Source organism: Pseudogymnoascus verrucosus (assembly GCF_001662655.1).
Source record: "Pseudogymnoascus verrucosus strain UAMH 10579 unplaced genomic scaffold scaffold_10, whole genome shotgun sequence".
Classification (NCBI taxonomy): Eukaryota; Fungi; Ascomycota; class Leotiomycetes; order Thelebolales; family Thelebolaceae; genus Pseudogymnoascus; species Pseudogymnoascus verrucosus.
The window spans coordinates 456,851-483,373 of record NW_017263661.1 but is presented as its reverse complement, the minus strand read 5'-3'; the positions used below and the strand labels follow the sequence as shown (position 1 = coordinate 483,373).

The 26,523-nt window shown below is 51.4% G+C and overlaps 8 protein-coding genes and 1 non-coding gene across 9 annotated transcripts; 5 read left to right on the top strand and 4 right to left on the bottom strand.

Moving 5' to 3' along the window:
* Nucleotides 1-725: 725 nt before the first annotated feature.
* Nucleotides 726-1,773, top strand: VE01_03407 (uncharacterized protein; the record flags this gene model as incomplete). Its single annotated transcript, XM_018272897.1, has 3 exons — nt 726-728; nt 836-1,060; nt 1,114-1,773. The coding sequence occupies 3 exons, from the start codon at nt 726-728 to the stop codon at nt 1,771-1,773; spliced, it is 888 nt and encodes a 295-aa protein (XP_018132451.1).
* A 3,168-nt stretch (nt 1,774-4,941) lies between these two features.
* On the top strand, nt 4,942-6,297 carry VE01_03406 (uncharacterized protein; the record flags this gene model as incomplete). Its single annotated transcript, XM_018272896.2, has 3 exons — nt 4,942-5,341; nt 5,399-5,691; nt 5,744-6,297. 2 exons carry the CDS (start codon nt 4,942-4,944, stop codon nt 5,686-5,688), a joined length of 690 nt encoding a protein of 229 aa, XP_018132450.1. The 3' UTR covers nt 5,689-5,691; nt 5,744-6,297.
* Nucleotides 6,298-6,626: 329 nt separating this feature from the next.
* IDH1 (isocitrate dehydrogenase (NAD(+)) idh1) lies at nt 6,627-8,408 on the top strand. Its single transcript, XM_018272895.2, has 4 exons — nt 6,627-6,729; nt 6,823-6,912; nt 6,974-7,920; nt 7,977-8,408. The coding sequence occupies exons 1-4, from the start codon at nt 6,697-6,699 to the stop codon at nt 8,050-8,052; spliced, it is 1,146 nt and encodes a 381-aa protein (XP_018132449.1). The 5' UTR covers nt 6,627-6,696; the 3' UTR covers nt 8,053-8,408.
* A 353-nt stretch (nt 8,409-8,761) lies between these two features.
* SPS1 (putative protein serine/threonine kinase) lies at nt 8,762-11,823 on the bottom strand (the record flags this gene model as incomplete). The annotated part of the gene is made up of 4 exons (XM_018272894.2): nt 11,001-11,823; nt 10,916-10,946; nt 10,548-10,864; nt 8,762-10,497 (listed from the first exon to the last, which is right to left on the bottom strand). Exons 1-4 carry the CDS (start codon nt 11,062-11,064, stop codon nt 8,762-8,764), a joined length of 2,148 nt encoding a protein of 715 aa, XP_018132448.1. The 5' UTR covers nt 11,065-11,823.
* Nucleotides 11,824-12,061: 238 nt separating this feature from the next.
* VE01_03403 (uncharacterized protein) lies at nt 12,062-13,348 on the top strand. The gene is made up of 2 exons (XM_018272893.2): nt 12,062-12,239; nt 12,323-13,348. The coding sequence occupies exon 2, from the start codon at nt 12,424-12,426 to the stop codon at nt 13,237-13,239; it is 816 nt and encodes a 271-aa protein (XP_018132454.1). The 5' UTR covers nt 12,062-12,239; nt 12,323-12,423; the 3' UTR covers nt 13,240-13,348.
* VE01_03402 (uncharacterized protein) lies at nt 13,234-15,917 on the bottom strand. Its single transcript, XM_018272892.2, has 2 exons — nt 14,777-15,917; nt 13,234-14,722 (listed from the first exon to the last, which is right to left on the bottom strand). The coding sequence occupies exons 1-2, from the start codon at nt 15,339-15,341 to the stop codon at nt 13,620-13,622; spliced, it is 1,668 nt and encodes a 555-aa protein (XP_018132453.1). The 5' UTR covers nt 15,342-15,917; the 3' UTR covers nt 13,234-13,619.
* On the top strand, nt 15,827-21,823 carry ECM29 (proteasome component M29). The gene is made up of 5 exons (XM_018272891.2): nt 15,827-16,211; nt 16,271-16,317; nt 16,371-16,491; nt 16,537-17,817; nt 17,879-21,823. Exons 1-5 carry the CDS (start codon nt 16,047-16,049, stop codon nt 21,785-21,787), a joined length of 5,523 nt encoding a protein of 1,840 aa, XP_018132452.1. The 5' UTR covers nt 15,827-16,046; the 3' UTR covers nt 21,788-21,823.
* Nucleotides 21,824-22,016: 193 nt separating this feature from the next.
* VE01_03400 lies at nt 22,017-22,090 on the bottom strand (the record flags this gene model as incomplete). The annotated part of the gene is made up of 1 exon: nt 22,017-22,090. It is a non-coding gene; the product is annotated as a tRNA-Lys (tRNA).
* Nucleotides 22,091-24,182: 2,092 nt separating this feature from the next.
* Nucleotides 24,183-26,439, bottom strand: VE01_03399 (uncharacterized protein; the record flags this gene model as incomplete). The annotated part of the gene is made up of 1 exon (XM_018272890.2): nt 24,183-26,439. The coding sequence occupies exon 1, from the start codon at nt 25,797-25,799 to the stop codon at nt 24,183-24,185; it is 1,617 nt and encodes a 538-aa protein (XP_018132403.1). The 5' UTR covers nt 25,800-26,439.
* Nucleotides 26,440-26,523: the final 84 nt, after the last annotated feature.

Below are 26,523 nucleotides of genomic sequence, written 5' to 3'. Positions count from 1 at the left end.
GACTTGGCGACACGACTGGCAGGCTTGCGTCTGATTCCACTCACTGGGTACATCTGCTTCCTTTTTGGAAGTACGAGGTTAGGAGTGGATGTTTGTTGATCTAGTTTGGGTATGTATATATATGGGGATATACATGGAAATATATATATCGAAATATATATGGAGAGTGTGTGTAAGGGGCTAGAAAATGATACTCACGTATGGGGCGAATAGAGTGAATAGATACAAAAGAGTACGCGCGTGGGATGGAGGCATGACGTTTATAGCGCTTCATGGCGTTTGTAGTGTTTGTAGTTGTGTGCCATGCGACCGAAGCCGTTACGAACAAAAGAAGAAGAAGAAGAGCAATACAAGGATGAGGATGCAAGTAGAAAGTTATGTAGACGACTCTATTATGCATATCATAATGTTATACTTTTTATACATATGCGTATAACACATAAAATTATCACGTGATCCACCCACCCAGCCTCACATCAACCTCAGCCTCACCTCACCAGCCACAGAGCTCCACAAGGCTGCGCTAGTCCAACTCAACTCTAGCGCATCAGTCGAGATCCATTCGCCAGACAACGCGCATCGAGCTGTGTGCCTGGAGCTCCATCAAGAAGCTCACCTCCAAACCCGAGCTCTCTCAAAACAACTACACTCCATCTAATTCACTCAATCATCACAATCTACAACCCACAAGCAGATCTACTCCTCCCCCCCACCATCTGCACATCATGGTCAGCCAGTCCCTCCCCACCGCCCTTCACCCTAGCTTCCCGCAACCCCATGCCACGATGATCACAGACACAAACGGGAGATATATATACTGACCTGAAGCTTCCAGACCTCGATAGGGACGGGTTACGATCTCCAGAACTCCGTCTTCTCCCCCGACGGCCGCAACTTCCAGGTCGAATATGCCGTCAAGGCTGTCGAGAATGGCGGCACCTCCATCGGCATCCGCTGCAAGGACGGCGTCGTCCTCGCCGTCGAGAAGCTCGTCACATCCAAGCTGCTGAAGCCAGAAGCCAACAAACGCATCGCCACCATCGATAGACACATGGGAGCTGTATGTCCTTTATATGAACCGCGGCTAAGAAATATATATACTAACTATTCCAGGTCTCGTCAGGCTTAGTACCCGACGGACGCCACTTCACGTCGCGCGCCCGCGACGAAGCGGCCTCGTGGCGCGAAGTCTACAAGGCGCCCATCTCGACTGCCGACCTCGCCAGCCGCATGGGCGGCTACCTCCAAGCCTACACCCTGTACTCCTCCGTGCGCCCCTTCGGCATCACCGCCATCCTCGGCGGCTGGGACTCCGAAGTCGAGCTCCCCGTCGACGGGCAAGTTGGCGACGGACCCGCCTCCGGCGCCGGCGGCAAGGCAGAGGGAAAGACGTACGGCGGACCCGCGCTGTACATGATTGAGCCCAGCGGACAGTACTGGGGGTACTACGGTGCTGCTACAGGGAAGGGACGACAGAGCGCGAAGGCTGAGCTGGAGAAGCTTGATCTTGCGGCTGGCACGTTGAGTTTGGCGGATGGAGTCAAGGAGGCGGCGAGGATTATCTACGTGGCGCATGAGGAGAATAAGGATAAGGAGTTTGAGCTTGAGATGACGTGGATTAGTGCGCTGGATGGGCCGACGAAGGGGAGGCATGAGGAGGTGCCGAGGGAGTTGCTGGCGGAGGCGGAGAAGGCGGCGAAGGAGGCGCTGGAGGGGGAGGATGAGGATGAGGAGAAGAAGGAGGGGGAGGAGGGGGATAAGATGGAGGAGTAAGGGGGATGAAGGGAGGAGAAATTATGTTGCCTTGTACTATAGAGGTGCCAAGGTAGAAGAGCGCTTATGGAGTAATATTCAAGGCCGGCGTTTCCTGCGTCAGGTGATACGAGAATGTATTCGTGGATCAAGGGAGTGGTGTGAATTTTGCGTAGGATCTCTCAGAGCCTGCGCTTCCTCAATGGGGGTGTGGCAAGTGGTGACTATGAATCAAGGGCGGAGGTGTGAATGCTGAGCAGAATCTGCCAAGTCAAGTTTTTTCGGAAAGGGGTGTTCTGTCGAGACATGAAGTCGGTGGAGGATCTCTCAAGGCTGCAGTTTTCTTGGGTTCTGGTGATCACAACAGTGTTGTATGGATCAAGGGCAAGATGTGAACGTCGTGTATGATCTCACTCAACTTTCCAACACGAGGTCTTACAGAAAAAAGGGGTTCTGTTGAGACATGAACTCGATGCAGCATCTCTCGACCCTAGCGGTACCTGCATCAAATAATATCAAACAGTCTCTATAGACCAAGGGTCAAGGGCCAAAGTTCTAGATCAAAAGCCGAGGCATGAACATCTCCTGCATCATCTCACTCAGCCTCCCAACGCAGGGTCATATCAGACAGAATAGGGGTTTTGTTGGAGTTCCGATCGTCATGCAGGATCTCAACGCAAGGTTGTTTTAAACGGGAGGTGGGTTTATTGAGACGTGGAGCTCTCGCGACTGTCGTTTATTGTTGGAGGGGTTGACAGGTTGTGTATTGATCGAGGGCTGAGGGGCGTTCGTGCGGGATCTCAGTGCAGAGTCTTTGTGAACTGCGTGCAGGATCTGTCTAGGCTGGCGTTTGTTTCGTGGAGGTGGTGATGAGTAGTGTATTGACCAGGGGGTGAGGGCTGATTTTCGTGCGGGATCTCAGCACAGGGTCTTTCTAAACGGGGGTGAGCTGCGTGCAGTATCTCTCAAGGCCAGCGTTTGTTTTGAGGAAGGGGCGACAGGTTGTGTATTGATCGAGGGGTGATCTTCGTGCAGGATATCAGCGCAGGGTCTAAATGGTGGGTATCATTGAGGGGCATTGAGACGGGAACTTCGTGCGGGATCACCCAACACAGGGTCATACAGGATGGGGGTTTATTGTTTTCTCCGTGCGGTAGGGGGTGAACAAACGGCGTCTATGGATCAAGGTCTGAGGCATGAACCTACGTGCAGGATCTCACTCAACCTTCGCCTAACACAAGATCTTCTGGAAAGGGGGGTCTGTTCCTGAATGAACCTGAACATCCCGTGTGTCCCTCCAGCCGTGTGACCGGTGTGGTGTGGGGGAGACTCGGGGTGGCTCAGCCAGGGGTCAACGTAAGCAGGCTGTTGGCCTCCTCTCCACACCGAGATTACCATACCACCTGACTTCCCTTACTGAGTTGACTCAGGCACCTGCGGCCTGATGATGGGATTCACATGTCTTTGAGACAGGATCCAACAAAAGAATTGAAGATAGTCACAAATCAAGGAGCAAGATAGGGTGAAGATAGTCACAATACTGGCCAACATGTCGAGGAGTCAGAAAACTCGAGTCTCGGGGTCGTTTGGCCCGCTGAATTCCAAGTCTGGTACTTGAGGAGTTCTCGGAGGTGTGTTAGTGATGCGGAGAACAAGTTGTCTGTTCAGCGCCGGCTTTTGTGTTGTTGTTATTGATGCGGGAGAACAAGTTGTCTATTCAGCCCAGCCGTGTTGTTGCCCAAACGGAGGTTATTGCTGTTTCTGTTCAGCGTCGCATCTCAACGACTGTTCATCCCACCACTCAGCACGACTCGGCCTTTGTCCCAGTATTATCGAAGTCTGGTACTCGATGGGCTCTTGCGTGGTGGCTGATGCAGAGAACAAGACGCCCTAAACAGGTCCCCTGTTCCTTGCGCCTTATGTGCCTCATCCGACAATTGGCGAATTCTAGGCGGCGACGACATCCCGAAATCCGTCGGACCACTGCCCAAAGACAAGCAACGAGTGCCTCAAACAAGTCAGCTTCGCATTCCACAGAGCCGTGGTAATCGCCTCGAGCTACCAAGAACAGTCACTGGTCCCCTATCCCAAAGCTTACTCACCTGCAGCCCCAACACAACACAACACAACACAACACGGCACATCAGCCGACAGCTCCCCTCGACAATCCCCTACATCCCGTCCCTCAGACCGCCAAAAAGCCACTCATCACCTCTCTTTGAGACCCTGCGTTCCTTCCCCAGGCGCATCCGCCAAAAAACCTCGCTTAGCCTCAGAATTTCCTAATCGGGGTATCAAAAGAATCCGGCTTAGCGCACCCCTCAACACACCCTCAGCCAACCCAAGCACAAAGATCCAACGCTCGATCGCGCGCGATGGTCGATCGTAGATGAGAGCCTTTCCAAGCTTGTCATTTTTAGTCTTTATCCTCCATCGATCACCACAACGCAGGGTACGTGTCCCATGATGCCTCTACGCTTGAGTGGCCTTGTTCTATGGTTGATGGGCTAGAAGGAGAGCGCGTGTGCAGGGGGCCGGGGCCCGGAGCTCATTAAACGACGCCACTACTGAACAGAGGGTGTGGTTCCGTCGATTATTGAAGTTGATATCCGTTTGTTCGGGTCCGAAAGAGGTATGTTGCAAGAAATGTTGTTCGGACTCCTGTCGGATTCTCTCGATGCTGATACGCTCAGGGGCCTCTTGGGACCAGTGCGACTACTCACCTACCATCCGACTTGCCGTTGTTCTAGAGCGCCTCCGAGCAGATCTTTTGATATGTCCCTTGCTGGCAGCTAAGGGTGTCCCTACACTTGCTTTATGTTGCAGCCGATCAGGGTCTGTGTCTGTCCGCCGCGATGGAATGTGCACTACTGCCCTGCGTTGTGAGGGGCGTATTGATGGATGGATTGGGAATTGACAAAGCCACGATCCATGGCACACACCGCCAACCCTTTCCTCAGTCTTCAGTCACACTTCATTCTTTCAAACAGTCACATCGACAGGACCCATTGCCATGCTGTCGAAAATGCATATAAGGACTCGATATCTCCTCTACTTCCGGCTTTCTTGTATCACATCTAACATCTTCACTTCTACCAAATAAACAGCAATTCAATCTGTCACTGCGTGACAGGCAAATATTCATATCCAAACACATAGCCCATCGCCACCACCCCACCACCCGACACCATGAAGTATCTCGCCAACCTCTGCCTCGCCATCCTCGTGGTGGGCGCCAACTCCGCCGCCATCGCCGTCGCCGAGCCCGAGCCAATCTGCTGGCGCCCCGGCCAGCCCTGCGGCAAAGTCAAGCGCGCCGCCGAGGCCTTCGCCGAAGCCATCGCTGAGCCCATTGCCGAGCCAATCTGCTGGCGTCCAGGTCAGCCATGCGGCAAGGTCAAGCGTGAGGCCGAGGCCGAGGCCGAAGCTGCTGCCATCTGCTGGCGTCCAGGCCAGCCGTGCGGCAAAGCCAAGCGCGCTGCTTTGGCGCTCGCTCATGCCGTTGCCAATGCCAATCCCGAGGCTGGGGCATTCTTCGATAAGCTCGCCATCCGTGAGGCGTTCCCAGAGCCAGAGGCCGTTGCCGAGGGTATGTTCACCCCTTCCCCTATATCTTCCAAGGAGACCAATGCTGACATAACTGTAGCTGAGCCCGTTGACGAGAAACTCAAGCGCGAGGCCGAGGCTATCTGCTGGCGCCCTGGCCAGCCATGTGGCAAAGTTAAGCGCGCCGCTGAGGCTATTGCATCTGCTCTCGCCGAGGCCGCCCCCGAGCCCATCTGCTGGCGTCCTGGCCAGCCATGTGGCAAAGCTAAGCGTGATGCTGAGGCCGCTGCCGAAGCTATCTGCTGGCGCCCCGGTCAGCCATGCGGCAAGGCTAAGCGTGAGGCGAATGCCCTTGCCGAGGCTGCTGCAGAGGCTCTTGCGAGCTTGTAAGTTGTAAGCTTACCATGTTCCTCTGTGCATTGGCTGATACTAACTGTCTTCTCAGGGGAAAACGGGATTTTCAGGGAATTAATCGGCCTTATCGCCCCCCCGCTACTACTACTCCAACTACTACTACTCCCACTACTACTGCTCGCACTACTACTACTACCCCAGTCGCCACACCAACCACTACTCCTCCCACCGATACGCGGCCATGGATTCATTTTAGGTATCTGACTTGCCTCATGGCCTGTCATGCAGACGAGCCTTACGACTGTCACCAAACCGATCCCAGATGCGTGCCCATTGGAGCTTGATCTTCCACTCATACCGTAAATCTACGGATATATTTTTGCAGTTTCGTACGCAGGTCGTTTTATTTCTTTCGCCAGCTCCATCATCCGCGGCGCCAGGCTTCTGGTGCTTAATTGAGGGAGTGTGTGCATGTCGGCCCAACACCTCAAAATAAAAAGTGGCTGGCTTTATTTTATATGGGTGCCCTCGCAAGAGAACGCTCATTATTGGTTTAACTTGTAGTAAAATTGTTGCTAATATTGGGGTAGCACAAGTCTGTTATCAAAGAGCCATGTATATAGATTGAAGTCTATAATTGACCTGCTTGGCTCTATTGCTTTTTTCTTCTTGAATTGAAAATGATAATTGTGATTTGCGATTATTGTGACATAAACAAATAAATAAGCTTACCTTGGTGTGAAAGTTTAAATTGCTTATTATTTATATGTTTTACTCCCACTTTTCCCACTCTTATCATATTTCTCGTGAAAAATGTGGATTGCCTCTAAAAATGGACGAAAGGAACGTTGCCATCGCCAAGAATTTTACGCCAATGAGTTTACGTTGTTCTTGACAGGCGCCAACCCCAACACGTGACGATTTCTCCAACTACTAAGCGACTGCGGGATATCCAAGGCTGTAACTACTTTTCACGCGGTCATCCGGAGCAAGAGATTGCCAGTTCAACATTCCTACCCAAACCCTCTTTCTACCACCTGCGACATGCTGTCCCGAAGCTCTGCTCGCTCGGCGCAAGTAAGCAATTCTGATTTCTGCCCTTCAACCATTGGCAATGGCGTGAAAATCGCGCAAATCAACTTCTGTGGCTAACGTTTCGTCTCTTATCAGGGCCTTGTGAGGAACGCCACTTCCGCGTCGTCGAGCACCTCTGCTGAGATCCGCAGGTCTTTCGCAAGCGTGCAGAGTGATATCTTCAAGGTACTAGAACTCGATCCCTACGTCGTCAAGAGGCCACTTGCTTACCAATTCACTCCGCCAGCCTACCAAGTATGGCTCCAAATACACAGTTACCCTCATCCCAGGTGATGGTATCGGAGCCGAGATCACAGAATCCGTGAAGACCGTCTTCAAGGCCGACAACGTCCCCATTGAGTGGGAGCAAGTCGATGTCTCCGGTCTCGAGTCCGGAAGAAAGCACTCCGAGGAGCTCTTCCGCGAGTCCATCGCCTCCCTGAAGCGCAACAAGATCGGCCTCAAGGGCATTCTCCACACCCCCGTCGAACGCTCCGGCCACCAGTCCTTCAACGTCGCTCTCCGCCAGGAGCTCGACATCTACGCCTCGGTCGTCCTGATCAAGAACATCCCCGGCTACGAGACCCGCCACAAGAACGTCGACTTCGCCATCATCCGCGAGAACACCGAGGGCGAGTACTCCGGCCTGGAGCACCAGTCCGTCCCCGGCGTCGTGGAGTCGCTCAAGATCATCACCCGCGCCAAGTCTGAGCGCATCGCCAAGTTTGCTTTCAGCTTCGCCCTCGCAAACAACCGCAAGAAGGTCACCTGTATCCACAAGGCCAACATCATGAAGCTTGCCGACGGACTGTTCCGCAACACCTTCAACGCCGTCGCCAAGGAGTTCCCCACCCTCGAGTCCAGCGACATGATCGTCGACAACGCTTCCATGCAGTGTGTCTCCCGCCCACAGCAGTTCGACGTCATGGTCATGCCCAACCTTTACGGAGGCATTTTGTCCAACGTCGGCGCTGCCCTCGTCGGTGGCCCCGGTATCGTTCCCGGTTGCAACATGGGTCGTGATGTCGCTGTCTTCGAGCCCGGATGCCGTCACGTCGGTCTTGATATCAAGGGCAAGGACCAGGCTAACCCAACTGCCATGTTGCTCTCCGGCGCCATGATGCTGAGACACCTTGGTCTTGATGAGCACGCCAACCGCATCTCCAAGGCTGTGTACGATGTTATTGCTGCAGGGTATGTTTCACCCTTCCCCTTCCTATTTACCACACTCTTGCTAACTCTGTGCTTAGACAAGTCCGCACCCGCGACATGGGCGGTAACAGCACCACGAACGAGTTCACCCGCGCGGTCCTCGATAAGATGTAAAGTGGCTTGATGCCATTCCGGGGACGACAGTGAGAGTGTATATATAGAATCGTTCGATGAGTTTAGAGATAGACCGTACCAGCGATATACGTTTGGGAAATGAATTAGGGGTGGGGGGTACGGGATGGAGGGGGGTTGGATGTGCGAGATTGGTCATATAAGAAATTACCTACATACACAATAAACCTTTCTTAAACATCCACGTACGGTTTTTATGGCGTAGTTTTATAGCGTAGTTTGACGGTATGTGTTGTGTTGTTTTTGCCTGGAATAGCACACCCGAGATCTACGATTGTCACGGTCACGCTCCATTATAAACCGCAGCATATATGCTTATAACAAGATCAAGATCAAACAAACAAGCCGCTAAGTTCTTCATTGTCTACTTTCCTCATGTCTCAATTCTTCATTTCCCATCTACCTCATCCCATCCCTCCTATCTCTAAAAAGCGCACCAAGGTCTCCCCATTCCCAATCCAACATAACAAAAAAAACGGGGGGTGGAAGAGTGCCCCAACAATGCGAATCCGTCAACACACATGGCTAAAATGCCCTCGACGCCCATAACCCCCCTGCCGACGCCAAACCCAACCCCATCCATCTATCCCACCCCCCATCCCACCCAAGCCCACTCCCATTTCTAACCATCATATCACAAGCATAACCTCATCATCACGGGTATTCATAAAACCACCCCCCCCCGCGCCCATCACATCACCTCCTCCTCCTCCTCCAACGGCTCCACCCTCACCAACACCTCCTCCAGCAACCCCTCCAGAAAAACATCCACCTCCTTCCCCATCCCCACCCTCTCCTCCCGATCAATCCGATCAATCTCCTTAAACTGATTCGCAATCTTAAACACCAGCCTCCGAATCCGTTCATGCCCCGCCTGCACCCTCTGCGTCTTCGGCGTCGCGATCGGACTCCCCGCCGCACTCCGATGCAGCCACCGCTGCAGATGCACCTCGCGCCGCTTGAGCGCCTCTTCCAGCGCCGGGAAGATGACGTGGTTCAGCGCATCGAGCTCGCCGTCTGAGGACTCGGGGGCCGGGGAGGGGAAGGTGGGAGGCGTGTCGCAGCGGAGGCTGTCGACGGATTGCTTGTTCAGGAGTTTGGACGGGAGGGCGGGCGCGGGCTGGATGAGCTCGGGCTGCTGCTGCTGCTGCTGCTGCTGCCGCGGCGGGGGGATATTTTGGAGTTGTGGCGGGTTATGGGAGGTGGCTGGGGGGAAGGGAGGGTGTTTGGAGGTGGAGGGGCCGGGTTGTGGTTGGTTCGTGAAGTTGTGGAGGGGCTTTGCGCCGCCGCCGCGGAAGGGGGGGATTTCGGGGAGCTTCATGGGGGTTAGGCGGGGGAGTGGCTGTTGGCCGGTTGGTCGTGTGGGGGATGGTTGTTGTTGTTGTGTGTTGAGGTGGAGCTGGGGTGGTTGTGGTGGCTGCAGCACGATGTTTCGCGGTGGTGGAGCGGGTGGCTGCGGGGACGGCGTGGCGCCTAGGTTTAGGAAGACCATGTCCTTGCGCAGCTGCTCGCGCAATGACTCGTCGTAATCGGGTGAATCGGTTGCCTCCGATGGTGCTACGGATGCTGTCCGCGGTGTTTGTGGAAACTGCGGCAACGGTTTTATAGGGGAGGGAGGTAATGGGACTTTGGACGGTGATTGCTGTGGCATCGGTGGTACAGGGCGTCGCTGTGGTGAAACTTGCCTTCCACCTTGAACCTGTGCCTTCACCGTATCGACACTGGAAATGTACCCAGAGTCCTTCATTTTCGTTGGTGACCGTTCTCGCGGCCTCTCTGCGTAGTCGTCGCCCGATTCAGAAGACCTTGAAGACCTGGCATTTGTAGCAGACTCTCCCATAGCGCCAAGACCAAATCGACTGCCCCCTTTCCCGCCAGCAGGCCGGACAGTACCGAAATCCCACAAGTCTTCATTCTCCTGGCTCATTTGTTGAGGTTGGTCTCGCTCCTCATCAGAGTCTTCCGCATCGCTCTTGTGGTTCATTGCCCATCGCTCATGACGTTCAATGAGTTCCGTAAGATAGGAAGTCTTCTTCGCCCGGCGTACAAATGGATGCTTCAGTAAGTCCCTTGCCGACGGCCGATCCCTCGGGTCTCGCTGTAAACATAGCTCAACAAACTCCTTGAACGCCTTCGTGAAGTTGCCCTCAAGCTTTGGCGGAGGGTTCTTTGGGATCAAGAACAGAACCTTCATGGGATGAATATCGGAATACGGTGGTTCCCCATTCGCTAACTCCAACGCAGTAATCCCCAGCGACCAGATATCCGCCTTATGGTCGTATCCCGACTGCTTGATAACTTCCGGGGCCATCCAGAATGGCGTGCCAACGAACGTGTTCTTCTTCGTCATGGTGGCCGAGAGCTGCCCCGAAACGCCGAAGTCTGCCAGTTTTACCTGCCCGTTCGAACCTAGGAGGACGTTGGCGGCTATGATATAAAATTAGCCATTATCTCAACCTTCAGCATGGAATCCGTACCCTTGATATCTCTATGCAGCTTCTTATCTCCATGCAGGTAGTCCAGCCCCATCAGCAGCTCCCGTATGATGATCGATATGTACTCCTCCTGAATCGAGCCCGGCTTCATTAAGTCCGCACAACTTCCACCCGAACAGAACTCCATTATGATCCATAAATCCGAACCCCTGAGATATGAGCCGTGGTACTGTGTGACATAGGGAGAGTGGAGCTCCGACAGAATCGAGATCTCCTGTATGATATCCTCGACCTCATCTTCGGCATTTTCGACATCGATGACCTTGATAGCGACGGACTGGCCGGTGCGTCTGTCTACACTTCTCGGAGTTAGCAAATATAATTTATAGTAAATCGGAGGGGCAGCTAACCCTCTGTAGACTTTGCCAAAGCTCCCACCGCCTGGAGATAGTCAGCAACGAGCTCCAAAACGCATAATTAGCTATGCTGCCGTACCAATGCAATTCTGCTTCGTATAGAGAGTCTCAGGATCGACCGAGCCTCCCATGCCGCTGGTCATCTTTGCAGATCAAAGTTTTTCTCTCGATTTTGTGTCTGGGGAATTTAGAATTCCCTGTTGTGGAGCTTTTTGTGTAACTCTAGCGATTTCCTTATCTGAATGGGAGCTGGGTTACTGGGTTCGCCTTGCTTCCCGCTGTATTCCCCCAAGCTGAGTCGCAGCTGGTATTCTTTTCGTTCTTGACGCGTCGAAATCGCGTATTGGTCGTGGAATATATCGTTCTCTGGGGCGATATAGCAAAGCTCAAAGAAAGTCGGTCGCCGTTGGGATCTTGGGCAGACTTGCAGCGGACAGATAGACGCGCCTTATCCCGCCGCGATCAGAGAGAACAAGGAAGGAAGGAGCTACACATTCGCTGGAGAACCACTTAAAACAAAAAGTCAAAAATAGAGTGTAAAGGAGTGTATGAGTTGCAGATTCGCATAAACAATCACCCAGGGCATCTACTAAACTATCCCGGCGTATGTATGAATGGGTATACAAGTTTGATTTAGCTGGGCATGAAAGTGTAAGTTGACGCAACGTGGTGGGTTTTGGTGCATCGGAGCTGAAACGCTTAAGCGTGGCATTCCCACTTGGCGTTTCGATATTCTGGGGTATTGCGAGTCCGATTGGATGGCCTTATGAGTACGACTGTAAATCGTGTAAATCGTTGTAAATCCCGTAAATCCTCTGGGATTGAGCGATCGATGGGTTTAAAAGTGCACGATTGGCATTTTTTATTTAGTTGTTGTGGGAAATATATATACCAGGTTTGTTGGCAGGGCAGTTTTGTTTACTTTTTGGTTGCTTTGGTGGAGAAGGAATGCAAGGAAGGCTGATGAGCGATAACGGCTGTATTCTTACCAATAGTACCTTACCAAATAGTAGAGTACTAGAAACTAGAAACTAGATAGAAGTAGAATATAACCTTAGGAGTCATTTATGTACAGGACTATGTACTGTACAGGTCATTCTCTACTGCACTCTCCTGCACTCTCCTGCACAGAAATAACGAGGCCGATCGTACGTCACGCCAGCGCGACATACCGCCAACTTGGGTATCGTATCCGTGGCTCAGCCCTGGCGCCTTCCTGTCAGATCCCCAGCCTTGCATACTTGGCACCACACAGCCTCGAAGTGAGAGATTTAGAGGAGCGATCCTTCTGAATTTATTTATATATATATATAGATAGGTAGGTTATGGATTGATTCTTTGGAATCTCTATTTCATCAGCTCTTCGTCTGCGTTCTCTCGCACTCACTCATCATTCCACAGGGTGTGATTCAAGCCCAATATCCCTCGAACTCGATATACACACAGCTACGCTCAGTGAGCAGCCTATTGGCACCAAAAATTCTCAGAACACCCTCCTCAAAATGAACCCCCTCTTTCCCGAAAAACCCTCCAGCGGCCCCTCGCAACAACCCCCCTCCTACACCGCCGCACCCTCCTACCCCCCCGCCCCCCCCTCCTTCAGCACCTCCTTCGCCAGCCTCTCCCTCCACCGCAGCGACCGCATCCGCTGCCTCCAATTCCCCACCCAAACCATCGACGGCATCCGCGCCACCATCAAGGCCTCCTACCCCTTCGGCATCCAGCGCGAATCCCCCTACGGCCCCTCCCACGAATTCAAACTCTGCAGCTACCCCTGGTCAGGCCAAGGCCGCGACGCCATCCCTTCCCGCATCGTCATGCGCGAGATCCTCGCCTACCTGTACCGCTCGGGGTGGATCTTCCACGTCAGCACGGATTGCAGCAAGAAGGAGCTGGATAAGGATACGATTGTGTTCCGGCAGCAGCAGGCGCCGCCGCCGCCGGCGGAGTGGATCGCGATTAGTTTTAATCAGTCGGACCGGCTGCGGCTGATTGGGGCGGATGAAATGCTCAAGGCGGCGGTGAGGGAGGTGTTGGTGGGGATGAGGTTGTTGCAGGAGGAGGCGTGGAAGGATAGGGCGTTGGGGGCGTGGGAGTTTAAGATTCATGGGAGGCCGTGGGTGGCGAGTGGGGAGCAGACGATGAGTACGAGGTTGTTGCTGTTGAGGCTGTTGGAGTGCCTGGAGAAGCATGGGTTGAGTCTGTATGCGAGTATTGATCAGAGTCAGGGGCAGGGGGAGGGAACGAGTGAGACGGATTCGTGGTATTGTGTTAGGGATAAGACGTGGGTTCCGGGAGCGCATGTGTTTCATCGTTAACTTGTTTTTGCTTTTGCTATTGCTATACCCTAGACTATGATTTACGGCCGTTTGCAGTTTATTTTTGAGATGATGTATATTACTACTTCTGCTCCAGCTTATATGAGCCTCTCATTCTGTTGAAATCCGCGTCCTCAAAAGATCGGCGGCTGCTAGCTACTCTCTTCTCTGTTACGAGCCAGGCGTGGTCCAGATGTGGCCACCACCGTCTCCATTCTATGACATGAGCTACCTCACTCCTCTCTCTCTCCTCCATTCTAGATCTAGACCGTGATCATTACCTCTCAAGCCAAACGCCCCCTATCACACCCATCCATCCATCCATTCATAAAGCCCGATGCAAATGCCCTTATCTCATCTAACCCAACCCCCACACCTCACTAACCCTCTAAATACTCCACCATAACCGTCCCATTCTTCAGTCCCGAATCGGCGATCGGCTGGTCCAGGATCTCAATGAGGTCGCCACCCATGCTCTTCTTGAGCTCAAACGCGACGCCGATCTTGCCATCAATAGGATCGGACTTCAGCCATTCGTAGATCCTCCGCACGGGATCCGCGACGTTGAAGCGGCGCACGACGCGGCCGCCGGAGTGCTTGAACTGGATGCGCGTTGTGGTGACTGGGTCAGGGGTAGGTTCCGTATGAGGCTGATCAGATGGTATGCTCGCAAATGCAGGGTTAACCTCTTCGTTGACGTCTTCCATTTCCTCATCTTGGGCTTCTGGCTCTTCCTCCTCTTTTCCTTTGCCCTTGCTGATGTCACCGATGCTTTTGGTCAGATCATCGGGATCATGGTGCTTCCTTTCGGTGTCAGCGCCATTCGACAGGCTGTTCTGGAGTGCGAGATCCATCATTTGTTGTTCGGTGAGTTTTTCGACTTCCATGGATGGAGGTTTCTCGGCCTTTCGCCTGGCGACTGGGTTCTTGACGGTGACGTCCAAGCTGTAGCGATCAAGGAACTCGTGGAGTTGCATTAGGAAATCCATGGACTTGGGAGCTGGTGGGCCAGACCAGACCTTCAGCTGCTCGCCCGTACGAGGGTCGACAATGGCGATGTGTGGGTACGCATTTTGGTCCTCATATTGCTGGAAGTAGTATTGGATGTATTGCTGTCCAGCTGGGTCATCCTTGGAGTACTGCATGAAGATGAAGTTCTCTTTGACAGTCTCTTTGATTCCCTCGTGCTTCCAGATGTCGCGATTAAGGGCTTGGCAATCGAAAACGGCGGAGTCCTGGATATTGACTAAAATCCACTTCTCCTCCTCTTTTCCCAGATCGCGGGCATCATCCCAAGAAAGGCGTGAGATTAGCTCGAATGGAGGTCGGAAGAGTTCTGCAAGTCTAGCAGCTTTCGTAGATGTCTCTGATTGACCCCCCGTGGCAGCCGCCAGACCTTCTCTATGCGCTGCAGGTCCAGCATCGGCATTTTCCCATATCGAAGATGAAGATGCGTATTGGTTGAAAACGCTGGCCCTCCCTCCTGGATGGGATTAGTGAAATGAAATAGCCCTTGTCCCTTCACGAATCGACTTACTTGGTCTCGCCATGGCCGCCCTCTGACGCAGCTGCTGGAGGGCGTTGCTCTGCGTATCTTCTGGGCCCCAGTCCGCACCTGGTCCGACCAGTGTCTCGGTTGTTCTTGCGAGAGGAGCTCTCACGCCATCTGCGTCAAAGTCTCCACCCATATCGCCCCCCGCGTACATCTCTTCTTGGAGCCTTCGTGCCATAGCTTCGTCGTCTTCGTATGCAGAGTTTTGTGGAGCGGTCGATGGAGCTGGAGCCGGCGGTGTATGCGATGTTTCCACAAAATCATCATCGGTTTCGTCCATTACGTTGTCGTCGCTGTCTGAGTCTAGGTGGACGACTCCATGTTCGTCTTCGCGACCCCCCGAAGTACTCCTCGCTGGAGGGCGACTGGATGCAGCTGGAGCAGCTGGTATTTGTTGAGATTCCTCGTTCGCGGCAGATGCCAGCTCGGGTGAGTCGAAGAACAGTTGTATTGCTTGGTTTGGGTTGCTATCGGAAAGGTTCAGGAAGTGTCGTGCAACCTGGGGAGTTGCGCCAGTGATGGCGCAGAAATCCCCCACTGCGTCGTCCATGACGCCTACCGAGCGATGAAATTCTCGGGTTGGAGTTGAGTCAAAGAAGATTATATTCCTCGTCGATGGAAGGGATGAAAGGACGTGGTGTTGTTGACAAACGTAGCGGGGTGAGGTTGTGTGGATTTATGGTTCGTTTGTAGTGGCGGGCTATCGTGCTAAGTGCAGATAGTTCCAAGGTGCCTTGCCCCGCCGAAAACTGGTATTTGGTCGAAACTATGAACTTTCCAGACTTGCTGTGTCCGAATGAATTTGCGGACCCTGGGGAGGTAAAGTAGAGATTGGGAGAAAAATGTGAATCCTTTTTCGCCGTCGATGATAGCTAACGTAAGGTGATGCAATAGCCAACGGACCTGGCCACCGACGTGGTGGGCTTTGGAAGTTCCTGGATAAGCCCTCCGGTGACGTCGGGTCGGATTATAATATACCCGGTGTCACGTCTTAAGTACACACATCACCATAACTGCCTGCTCGTTCGCCGACTACGAGATAGGAATAGGCTTGTGGCGAAGAAGGATTAAGGCAGACCTAGAGTTACGAGTCTCCTTCAAACTACATTATACGGAGAGTAGTTCTCTCATTCCTTATTTCACTTTACTCCTCCATCTTACACTTTCGATTGCTTCCCCTGAAGCGATGGTTTTTTGAGTTCAGCGCGTGTCTTTATAATCATTGCCGTATCCGAGCAGTGGGGAGCGAGGCATAATGGCATCGTCCGCCCCATCCGAAGCCCGCGAGCTGGAGCTCGTTGGTAAAGTTGAGATGAGGATAGCTCTTGCCAAGGACGAGAAGCTTGAATCGGTTCTGAAGGTGTATCTTCCTCCCGTGCTTCTAAAGCTTGGAAGTGAACACCAAGCAGTACGAAACAAGGTAATGTATTTTGGCTTATTAATATTTTCCATCTGGTGTCCACTTATTGACCTGTGTAGGTTATTGCAACTTGTCAGCATATAAAAATTAGACTCTCGGGAAACCAGTGAGTTTGTCTGTGGCGGCGGGGTTACTATACTCATAGCTAACAGCACGCAGAAATGTTGTCCTGCCAGTTGCAGCGCTGCTGCAGCAGTATAAAGACAACCCGGAGTCGTCCATGATACGGCACTTTGACTTACTCTTCATTCAGCAGAGTATTGGCAAGCTTTCCTCAACTGTCCGTCGTCTTTACAGGCCCTTAAGATTTAACTGACAGCAGTAGGAACAAATTGATCTACTGCCAATCCTGCTGCACGGGATCGCCAAAGATGCCGGCAAGCCTACTTGTACCACAGTTTTTAATCTCTTCTTACGCCTGTTGCCACAGATGAGGCTACCGGTAAGAGGGAGCAAGGAAGATGACGAACTTCGTACCAAGCTAGGCCTTGACGAACATCCAGAAGATGCGGAGTTCGTTGCTTCTTGGTTTGGAAAGCTTGTTTTATTCAATCCAGCCAAATCCCTTGCAGGCTCTGGTGGAGGAAGCATTGCCAGTACTGGTCTATCCGCTGATGACTATGCATTTCTCACTCAGAATGGAAAAGAGGATACTTGGAATCCAAAAGCCCAAGAAGGTCTCAACGTAACGGAGACCAAAATAACGGCTCTTAAGTTTCTGACTAGCGGAGCATTCAAAGACCCAGAACGTTTTATCCCAGCAATATTTGCAGCTGCGGACACCAACTCACGGATTTCTAGTTTCGGAGAAGATTTACTTAAACGAAGCACAGTGTCATTAGAAGATAAGTCTGTAATTAGCAAGCTTTTCGATATATATATGTCTTCGAAGCCGCCACTTCAGACACGTATTCTCACGTTGATGGCAAAATCTACTGCGTCAACAACATATCCAGATAAGATTGTCCGAATTGTTCAGGGAAGCATACAACCGGCCATGCCTGATGCTCCTCCTGTGCAAGGACTGGAAGCCTTGAAATTGCGGAACGCAATGTTCAACTTCATGAATTGGGTTTCTAGAATGGGTTCACCGGATGACTTAAAGCGTGCCGCTCCTTCTATCATAACCTTCCTCCGTTCTTTCATTGAAGAGCAAGGTTGGCCAGTGCCCAACAGTCGGTCTACTGATGAACTGGCTCTTCGAGCATTGGCATATGAGACCCTTGGCTCAATGGCAAAGACAGTACCATCAACTGTCCTTGAACCTGGCCTTGATCTCATTCGTTGGCTGTTTCGGTCTCTGACTGAAGAAAGGTCGTCTGAAAGCATTTTCATTAGCATTGAAGGGGCATTGGCAAGTCTGTTAAATGCATTTTCTGGTCCATTGGACTCTTCATTGCGAGACGAACTTCGGTCACTGTTGCTTTCTTATATGTTACAAGAGAAAGATGACACTATCGTACGCAGCGCTAAGTTTGTGACCGTACGCTGGGCAAATCGCTGCCTTGAGTATAGCGATGTTGTGGGGAGATGGGTAGATATTCTCGCTCTGGGAAGCCCCGCGGAGGAAAGAAGCGACGTGCTTGAAGAGGGTAATAAAGGCTTGGTGAGTAACTCGATTTCTTCCCCTGTCCAGAATTGAATTTAAAATAACTAATTCAATTCAGGATCCATATTGGTACCGTCTGCTCAATCTATCAGAAGGAACGAATGACCTCGTTCTTCCGAATTGGGGCGAGCTTGTCAGAGTATTCTTTACCGGGAAAACTCTCATGGAAAACTCCCATATCGCCAACACCATGCTCACCGGCATGGATATCGACAGCGTCTCCGTCTTCGGTAACTTCTCAGGGAATAGAATAAACGCCTTCCATCATGCTGTTGCTTACTGCCGCCGAATGCTTCTAATAGCAGCGACGCAGCAAGGGAAGGATATTGGCAGCGAGGCAGATTGGGAACGCCAGCTCAATGTGCTACTCCGAACAGATAAGTCGTCGCGACAATTAGTCAAAGATCATATGAAAACTATAAGCCATGAGGACTTGAGCATCTTTTTTACTGCGGCATTTGAAGGAATGCTATGGAAGCATGGTAAAGGGCTCGAAGACTGCGGAAAATCACTTGTTGAACTGGGAGCATTAGCGCCCCAGGCATGTCTATCCGAACTCGCCACTCGAGCCTCTGAGTTATTACCAGCCATCGCTTCCAACGACGTTGCAACAAGGCAGACTGCGGCTCAGTCTCTGGGCATGCTTGGAGCCCATCCGTCGAGTGAAGCAGATCAACTGAACAAAATATTACAAGCACTTATTCAGTCTGTTAAGCTTTGGGATTCGGCAGTTGGAGCAGGAGCAAATAAGGTTCACGGTTCAACAATTGCCGTCTCGTACCTTCTGAGTCGCGCCGTCTTCTATGGACGCATTGCCGATGTTGAAGTAGCACTGATAGATGAAGCTGTCACGCTGATTCTGAACATGGCCAGCAATGCAACTGACGCCAGTAACAAAGAATCTGCGTTTATAGCCATTGGCCTCCTTAGCACCGTGGATCTAGTAACTGAAGCCCGACTTGAGGCCTCTCCTGATGATGCAGTTGCAATCATCAAGGTGCTGACAACAGAAGCAAAGAAAGGAAATGAGAAGGCGATCTCAGCTCTTGGTAGATTTACCCTGATCTTTGATGAGGAGACTCTTGAGACTCCAGAGTCACCACTCGCTATAATACTAAAGGGTTTGTATGAACTGCATGAGCTGAGACAAGCCGAAGTTCATTTCACAGTCGGCGAGGCGTTGGCAGTGGCTTCAACGGGATGGGAGTCCGACTCTTTGATTCTTACTTTGGACGTCGAAGCAAACTACAAGGGCCCAACAAGATCATCAACACTGGAGGGTGTAGTCAGCAAAATCTTGAAAGATTGCAAAAACACCAAACCCTCGTTGAAAAAAGCCTCTGGAATTTGGCTCTTTTCTTTAATCCAATACTGTGGACACCTCCAAGAGATTCAAAGCCGACTACGAGAGTGCCAAGCAGCATTTATGGGCCTATTATCAGCACGAGATGACCTCGTCCAAGAAACTGCATCACGGGGGCTGAGTCTTGTGTATGAACAAGGTGATAAGGACCTCCGAGAGCGTCTCGTTGCAGATTTGGTGGCATCATTTACCGGAACTTCAACAAAAATTAAAGTCGAGGAAGACACTGAACTTTTCGAACCCGGTGCCCTTCCAACCGGCAATGGCGAATCTGTCACGTCTTATAAAGATATTATGTCACTTGCTGCGGAAGTTGGAGACCAGAGTCTCGTTTACAAGTTCATGTCTTTGGCTTCTAATGCTGCAACGTGGTCAACAAGAGCTGCCTTTGGAAGATTTGGTCTCAGCAGTATCTTGTCCGAGTCTGCAGTTGATCCAAAGCTGTACCCTAAGCTATTTAGATACCGCTTTGATCCAAACCCGAACGTACAGAGATCTATGAACGACATCTGGAATGCCCTCGTCAAATCACCCACGGCTGTCATCGACGAGCACTTTGATGCAATCATGGATGACCTACTAAAGAACATCCTGGGTAAAGAATGGCGTACGAGAGAAGCAAGTTGCGCGGCTATTGCGGACCTAGTTCAAGGACGGCAGTTTGAAAAGTACGAGAAATACCTGGCTCAAATCTGGGAAGTTGCTTTCAAGGTTCTCGATGATATCAAAGGATCTGTCAGAAAGGCGGCTGAGAAGTTGTGCCAAGTCCTCACTGGGATTCTCGTACGACAGCTTGAAGCTGGTACATCCTCCAAAAATGCTCAGGTTATGCTGAAAGAGGTCATGCCCTTCCTATTCTCGACGCGGGGTCTCGAAAGCCCGTCAAATGAGGTTCAGAAATTCGCATACGATACCGTTCTGAAGCTTGTAAAGAGCGGTGGAAAAACACTACTGCCATTTATTCCTAGTCTCATCGAACAAATATTGGGCCTTTTGAGCACACTGGAGCCAGATATCATCAATTATCTTCACATGAACGCTGCAAAGTACGATACCACGCAAGAGAAGATTGATGAAGCCCGCAGTACTGCTATTTCGCATTCACCAATGATGGAAGCCATCGAACGATGCTTAGATCTTCTAGACGATAAGACAATGAAAGATCTGGTGCCCCATCTGGAAAACGTCATCAAGACAGCTGTTGGTATGCCTTCAAAAGTTGGATGCAGTGGTGTACTCGTTAGTCTTGCGACCAGACATTCTTTCTTATTTAAGCCCCACGCAGATATCTTTTTGAAGGATATGGAAAAGGCCGTCCGCGATCGGAATTCCACTGTCAGCGCAGCATATGCCCGAGCTGCAGGCTACCTAGCCCGGCTTGGTTCGAATCAGCAAATTCTCAAACTCGCAACTTATTCAAAGAATTTATATTTCGCAGCCGAAGACGAGTCTCACCGGCAGGTATCTGCAGACATCATATACGCAATGTCTAAATTTGCGACAGACCGGTTCAATGCACTCGCAACTGAGTTCCTGCCCTTTGTTTTCATGGCTAAGCATGACTTTGACGAGCATGTTAGAGATCAGTTTACTAAAACTTGGGATGAGAATGTCGGCGGTTCTCGCGCTGTCCTTCTATATCTGAAGGAGATTATCGACATCGCAGTCGAGCGTCTCGATTCTCCTAAATGGACAGTGAAGCATACAGCCGCTGTTACTATAGCAGATGTCGTAACCTCTGCGGGCACAGATATCAGCATCCCACACTCCACGGCTATATGGCCGGCGCTCGAAAGGGCCCTTGCTGTTAAAACCTTCGATGGCAAGGAGAAGGTCTTGACTAGTTTTGTCAAATTTTCACAGGCCAGCAAGACATTTTGGTCGAAGGATCCAAAAATCACCGCGCAAATGACGAAGATTGCAATCCGCGAAGCGAAACGAAATAACGATGCATATCGCCCTCATGCTTTCCTTGCTCTGGGCGAATACGCCGAGGCGAGAACAGACACGGACCTCTTCACCGAGGTGCACAATGTCATTTGGCCATGGCTCGAAGAGGCTATTAGCGACGATAAAATGGACGTTGACGACAAGGACGACAAGAAAGCCAGCTCGTTAGATACGCTCACAATCACCAACGGTGTCTCCGCCTTAATACGCGCTGTGAACACCGAGCCAGGGGTTGTAGAGAACCCACTCACACATCTCCCTCAACTGCTCGAGCGAATGAACGCAGTCTTTGCAAGCCAGAAATCAAGCATAAACGCACGTGTGGCCCTCTATGAGCGCTCCAAACTCAAGTTCGCCGCCCTAGCTAAAGGTACACCGCAACCTGGAGACAACTATGCCCTTGCAGCGGGCTATTTTTCGTTACTGGAAGTGCCGTCCGGTGTAGGGAGCGAGGTGGCGAGGACGAAACGCGCGGAGGCTGCAGAAGCAGTAATTGATGCAGTTGTGGCGGGCGTGTTTGGGGAGGATCAGGCAGGGAGGGTCGGGTTGAGTGAGGACTTTGGGAAGCAGCTCCGTGAGGCCTCTGCGAATGAGCGCGCGCTAGGGGTGAAGAGGGTATTACAAAGCTGTACTGAGAAGCTGAGCAAGATCTAGCGGTTTTTTCAGACCCCAGGGTGTTGTGAAGGGGGGGGAGGGGGGGATTCATGCTTGCATTTAGACTCTAGATTAGAAGAAGAAGCATTGTCGTTGTTTTTGGTTTCCTGTATAGGTATGAGAGGCGCTTTGCCACCGGGAGCTTCTACGGTGGAGTTGATCCACTCTTCGGCCACTCAAAAAGTGCAAAAAGATAATGAGAGAATCTTGTAGAGAAACTCGGGATTTGAGCCCGAGGCGGGGCTCGAACCCGCGACCTTGAGATTAAGAGTCACACGCTCTACCGATTGAGCTACCCAGGCAGGGTGGTTTGGATTGGATGATGCGACGCCTTCGGTGAGGTTTTGAGTATGAAGTGAGGATCGTAACAAATATTTATAAACTAAACTAACGTATTTCACGGGCGAGTCGCCCACACGGGCGAGTCGCCCACCAGAACACCAAAACGCGTCAACCCATCTATAGTTAACAATGCCACAACCAACACAAGCCCAATCCTCTAATCAAGAGGGTAGAATACTATTAGCTATCCATGCAATTAAGCAAGGCCAATTTCAAAGCGTTCGAGCAGCTGCAGCATCGTACGATATCCCCCGAACAACCTTACGCGATCGGATTCACGGCATGACTTCTCGACGCGATTCTACCCCTAACTCACGAAAATTGACTCCGTACGAAGAGTCAGCTCTTGTTCAATACATCCTCGACCTAGATTCACGTGGGTTTCCACCCCGGCCACAAGCTGTGCAAGAAATGGCAGACCTTCTACTCTCCGAACGAGGCGAGAGCCCTGTTGGGATAAACTAGGCTACTAGCTTTATAAAGCGTCGTACGGAAATTAAATCAAAGTTTAGTCGGAGGTACGATTACAAACGAGCAAAATGCGAAGATCCTAAGATAATTCAAGAGTGGTTTTCTCTCGTACGAAACACAGTTGCAAAATACGGCATCTTAGAGCAGGACATCTACAACTTTAATGAAGCAGGTTTTGCAATGGGAGTTATTGCTACTGCAAAGGTAGTCACAAGCTTAGAAGTAAAGAGCCGTCCGAAGACTATACAGCTAGGGAATAGAGAGTAGGTGTCAATTATCCAAGGTGTCAATTCGTACGGATGGGCACTCCCGCCGTTTATCATTTTTAAGGCACAGAATCACCTCTCTGCTTGGTACGAGGACTTAGGATTGCCAGACGATTAGGTGATTACGCTAAGTGAGAATGGGTGGACTTCAAATTCAATTGGGTACAAGTGGATTCAACACTTCGATCGGCATACAAATGCTCGTACAGTCGGAACCTATCGCCTTCTTATTCTCGATGGGCATGAGAGCCACCTCTCAGCTCAATTCCAACACTACTGTACAGAACGGAAGATAATCACCCTCTGTATGCCACCACACTCCTCGCACATTCTTCAGCCACTTGATGTTAGCTGCTTTGCTCCACTAAAGCTTTCGTACAGACGTCAGATTGAAAGCTTTGTACGGAACAGCCTAAATCATATTACAAAGCTTGAGTTTCTCTCTGCATTTAAAGAAGCATTTAAAGCTGCATTTACAGAGCAGAACATTAAGAGCGGGTTCCGAGCTATAGGACTAGTTCCGTACGAGCCACAGAATGTCCTCTCTTACTTGAATCTACACTTGAGGACTCCAACTCCTCCTATAGTTGAGAGTAACAATTGGACTTCAAAGACTCCTCAAACTATAAGGGAGCTTGACTTTCAAACAGAGCACGTTAGGAACCGCATTATACAGCATCAGAATAGCTCTCCTAGCTCAATTACTAACGCACTAAGCCGGCTTGCTAAAGGAGCTCAGGTTATGATGCATTCTGCTACTCTACTTAAGGCAGAAGTTAAGGCTCTACAAGCAGCAAATGAACAGAAAAAGAGGAGGGAAAGGAAGCGTAAGAGACGTATAATGCAAGGGGGAAGCCTCTCCGTACGGGAGGGAGAGGATATCCTTCATACTACTGAGGTTGATGCTCAAATCCGTACGGAGGTGGTAAGTGAGAGTAGTCGGCAGGTGGGTTCTAAGGGCCGACAGAAGCGCTGTAGCCGATGTGAGAAGATCGGACATAATTCCCGTACGTGCGAGAGGCGCTAGGAATCAATTTCAATTGAATAAGGGTCATTATGTAGGGTGATGGTGTAGTAGTAGTAGTAATAGACGTGTTTTGGTGTTCTGGTGGGCGACTCGCCCGTGTGGGCGACTCGCCCGTGAAATACGTTATAGCTTTTGTGATATCTATTTTAAAACGCGAGTAGTATCTACGTCCGCTTCATAAAAATACTGTAGGGCTAAAATAATTTGTTCTGCAATTGCATCCAAGATCCGCAAAGATTGCCATAGGTAGGCTGTCGACTTCATCATAATCAATACTCCCATTCACCCCTCAAAGCCCTCCAATCCCACTCTCCCACCAATGCCTCCCCTGATACCACCCAATCTCAACATGCGCCCACGTCCACCACCCATACCCCTTAGGCCCCAACCCCCACCACCGCAACGGACTCCCCATAACCGGCTCATACATCCACGTCCCGCCCGCCGACATATCATTCATGAACAGCGGACACGTCGCATACAGCCATAGGTACGTAAAAACCGCATTCCCCGTCCTCCTCGCCCACACCGGCAACCTCTCAATCCAAGGCCGCAGCGCCGCGCAGAACGAGGTCTGCGCCGTCACCGCCACGAGCTGTAGTAGGAAGAATGTGAGTTGGCGCTCTGGATGCGTGGGGAGGACTTGGACGGCGCTGCCGGCGGTGTGCATAGCGCCTGAGATGATGAAGGCGATAGCGATGCCGACGAGTTGCGATGCGATGCCCGTACCAGGCAGCCAACCTTTGCGAATAAGGTAATTCGTCGGCGCGGTGAATCCGGCGCGGAAGGTCTGGTGCCACCAGCTGCTCCAGAAGCCGCCGAGGCCTTTGTCGAGGATGGTAGAGGGGCTGCCCCAGGTTGTGGCGTACATCCAGGGTTCGCCGCGGATACCGAGGACGGTGGGACTGAGGAGGAGGGAGGCGATGATGGGGACTAGGAGGGCGTGGAATTGGATGAAGGTCACTAGTGAGAGGACTAGGGTGTTGCGGCGAATGCGGGTGATGAGGAAGGGTGGGAGGCCGTCGAGGTATGGGGGGGCGGGGAGAGACTCGTCGCCGGTGCGGAAAAAGGGGTCGTGGATGATCTGGAATTTGCATAGGTCCAGGACGAGGTAGCAGAGTATGAACCTGGATATCACATAGCTTGCCAGCTCTTTGCGGGTTCGAAAGCATTTGATTCCGGTCCTGCTTTTCAGGACTTTATCAGACTCCGAAATGGGCTCGCCGAGGGAAGCGGCAACATCTTCGGGGAGAGCTGGATTGGTAGGGATGGAGAAGTTCCATCCCCTCCCACGGAAACTGAATATCAAATCCAGAACCCAAGCAAGGCGTTCTCCCAAAACATCGGGGTATGGTTGCCAGAAGTATTCCCACTCCCCCTTCGAGTCATTGGTTGCTGCCAGACTTTTTTCGGCGTCGAGGCCATTTTGTTGTTCCAGAGAATATCCATTCCCATTCATCTTATATCCAATCGTCTCGGAGCGTTCTTGAGTAGTACCACCAGAGCCGGCCCGAATCCCATTCTGTACTGCCTTACGTCGGCGCTCGATGCGTACAGCCGTAAACTGGGGACGCTCAAAGATCAGCCACATCGTGCTCCATACTATGACATATACCGATGCAATGCCTGAGACATAAGAAACAGCTGGGTCGACGGAGATCCGATGACGCATGTTAGAAACCTCAACTGCAATTATGGTAAACCAAACTAGCCATCGCAGCTGGTATAAGAAACGGTTGCGTCGGTGGTCTATGAGAAGGAAGCCAGCCAGGAGGGCCATACTGAACAGCATTTGGGGAAACAAGAGACGACGCTTGACGCCCGACGCGATGGCATTGTCATACTGAAGACGCAGGTATTCCAATGTGCCATGCTGTGAGGGAACTCGTGGTTGAGAAGTCGCCATGACGCACTTGAATTGGGATGTTCTCTAGCAAGGAGATTTAACAAGGAGATTTAGCAAGGAGATTTAGCAGAAGGGCAATCATCACGAAGGAGAGGACAACTTAGAATACAAAAAATGAGAATCGCGGGGCCCCCATTTCTTAGGGTAAAACAGAGCACAGTGAGCATCGAAGCAAGGTAGCCTCAGCTGCAGCAGAAGTGACGCCTCCATAGCGTGTGGAGCTGTGCAGTTCTGGAATCTAAGGCCTTGAAGGCGGTCTTTAGCCAAAACAGGCAATGGTGAGCACGGAAGCAAGGTAACACAAGCTGCAGCAGAAGTGACACCCGCACGGGTGGAACTGTGTAGCTCTAGGATCTGAGGTCTCGAAGACAGTCTGTGGCCAAAACAGGCAACAGAAAGAACGAAGCAAGGTAACGCCAGCTGCAGCAGAAGTTACACACGCATAGCGCGTAGAGCTGTGTAGCTGTGGGATCTGAGGCCTCGAAGACGACACCACAAGTCATATAAAGTGAAACCATAAAGCACTCTCCGGCCACTGATTTGGACCCAAAGCGCCCCCAATACTCGGAGAGTCCTGTGTAACCAGAGTGAGAAGCGTCAATACAATTGGTTTCTCACGCTGCTTGCGTTATCAATATATAGACTCATATTCTGCCTGAATGGACGTGTCGCTTGGGGCCACCTGGGGGCCAGGGCTGAACGTTATACGTGATCGCCTAGTAGT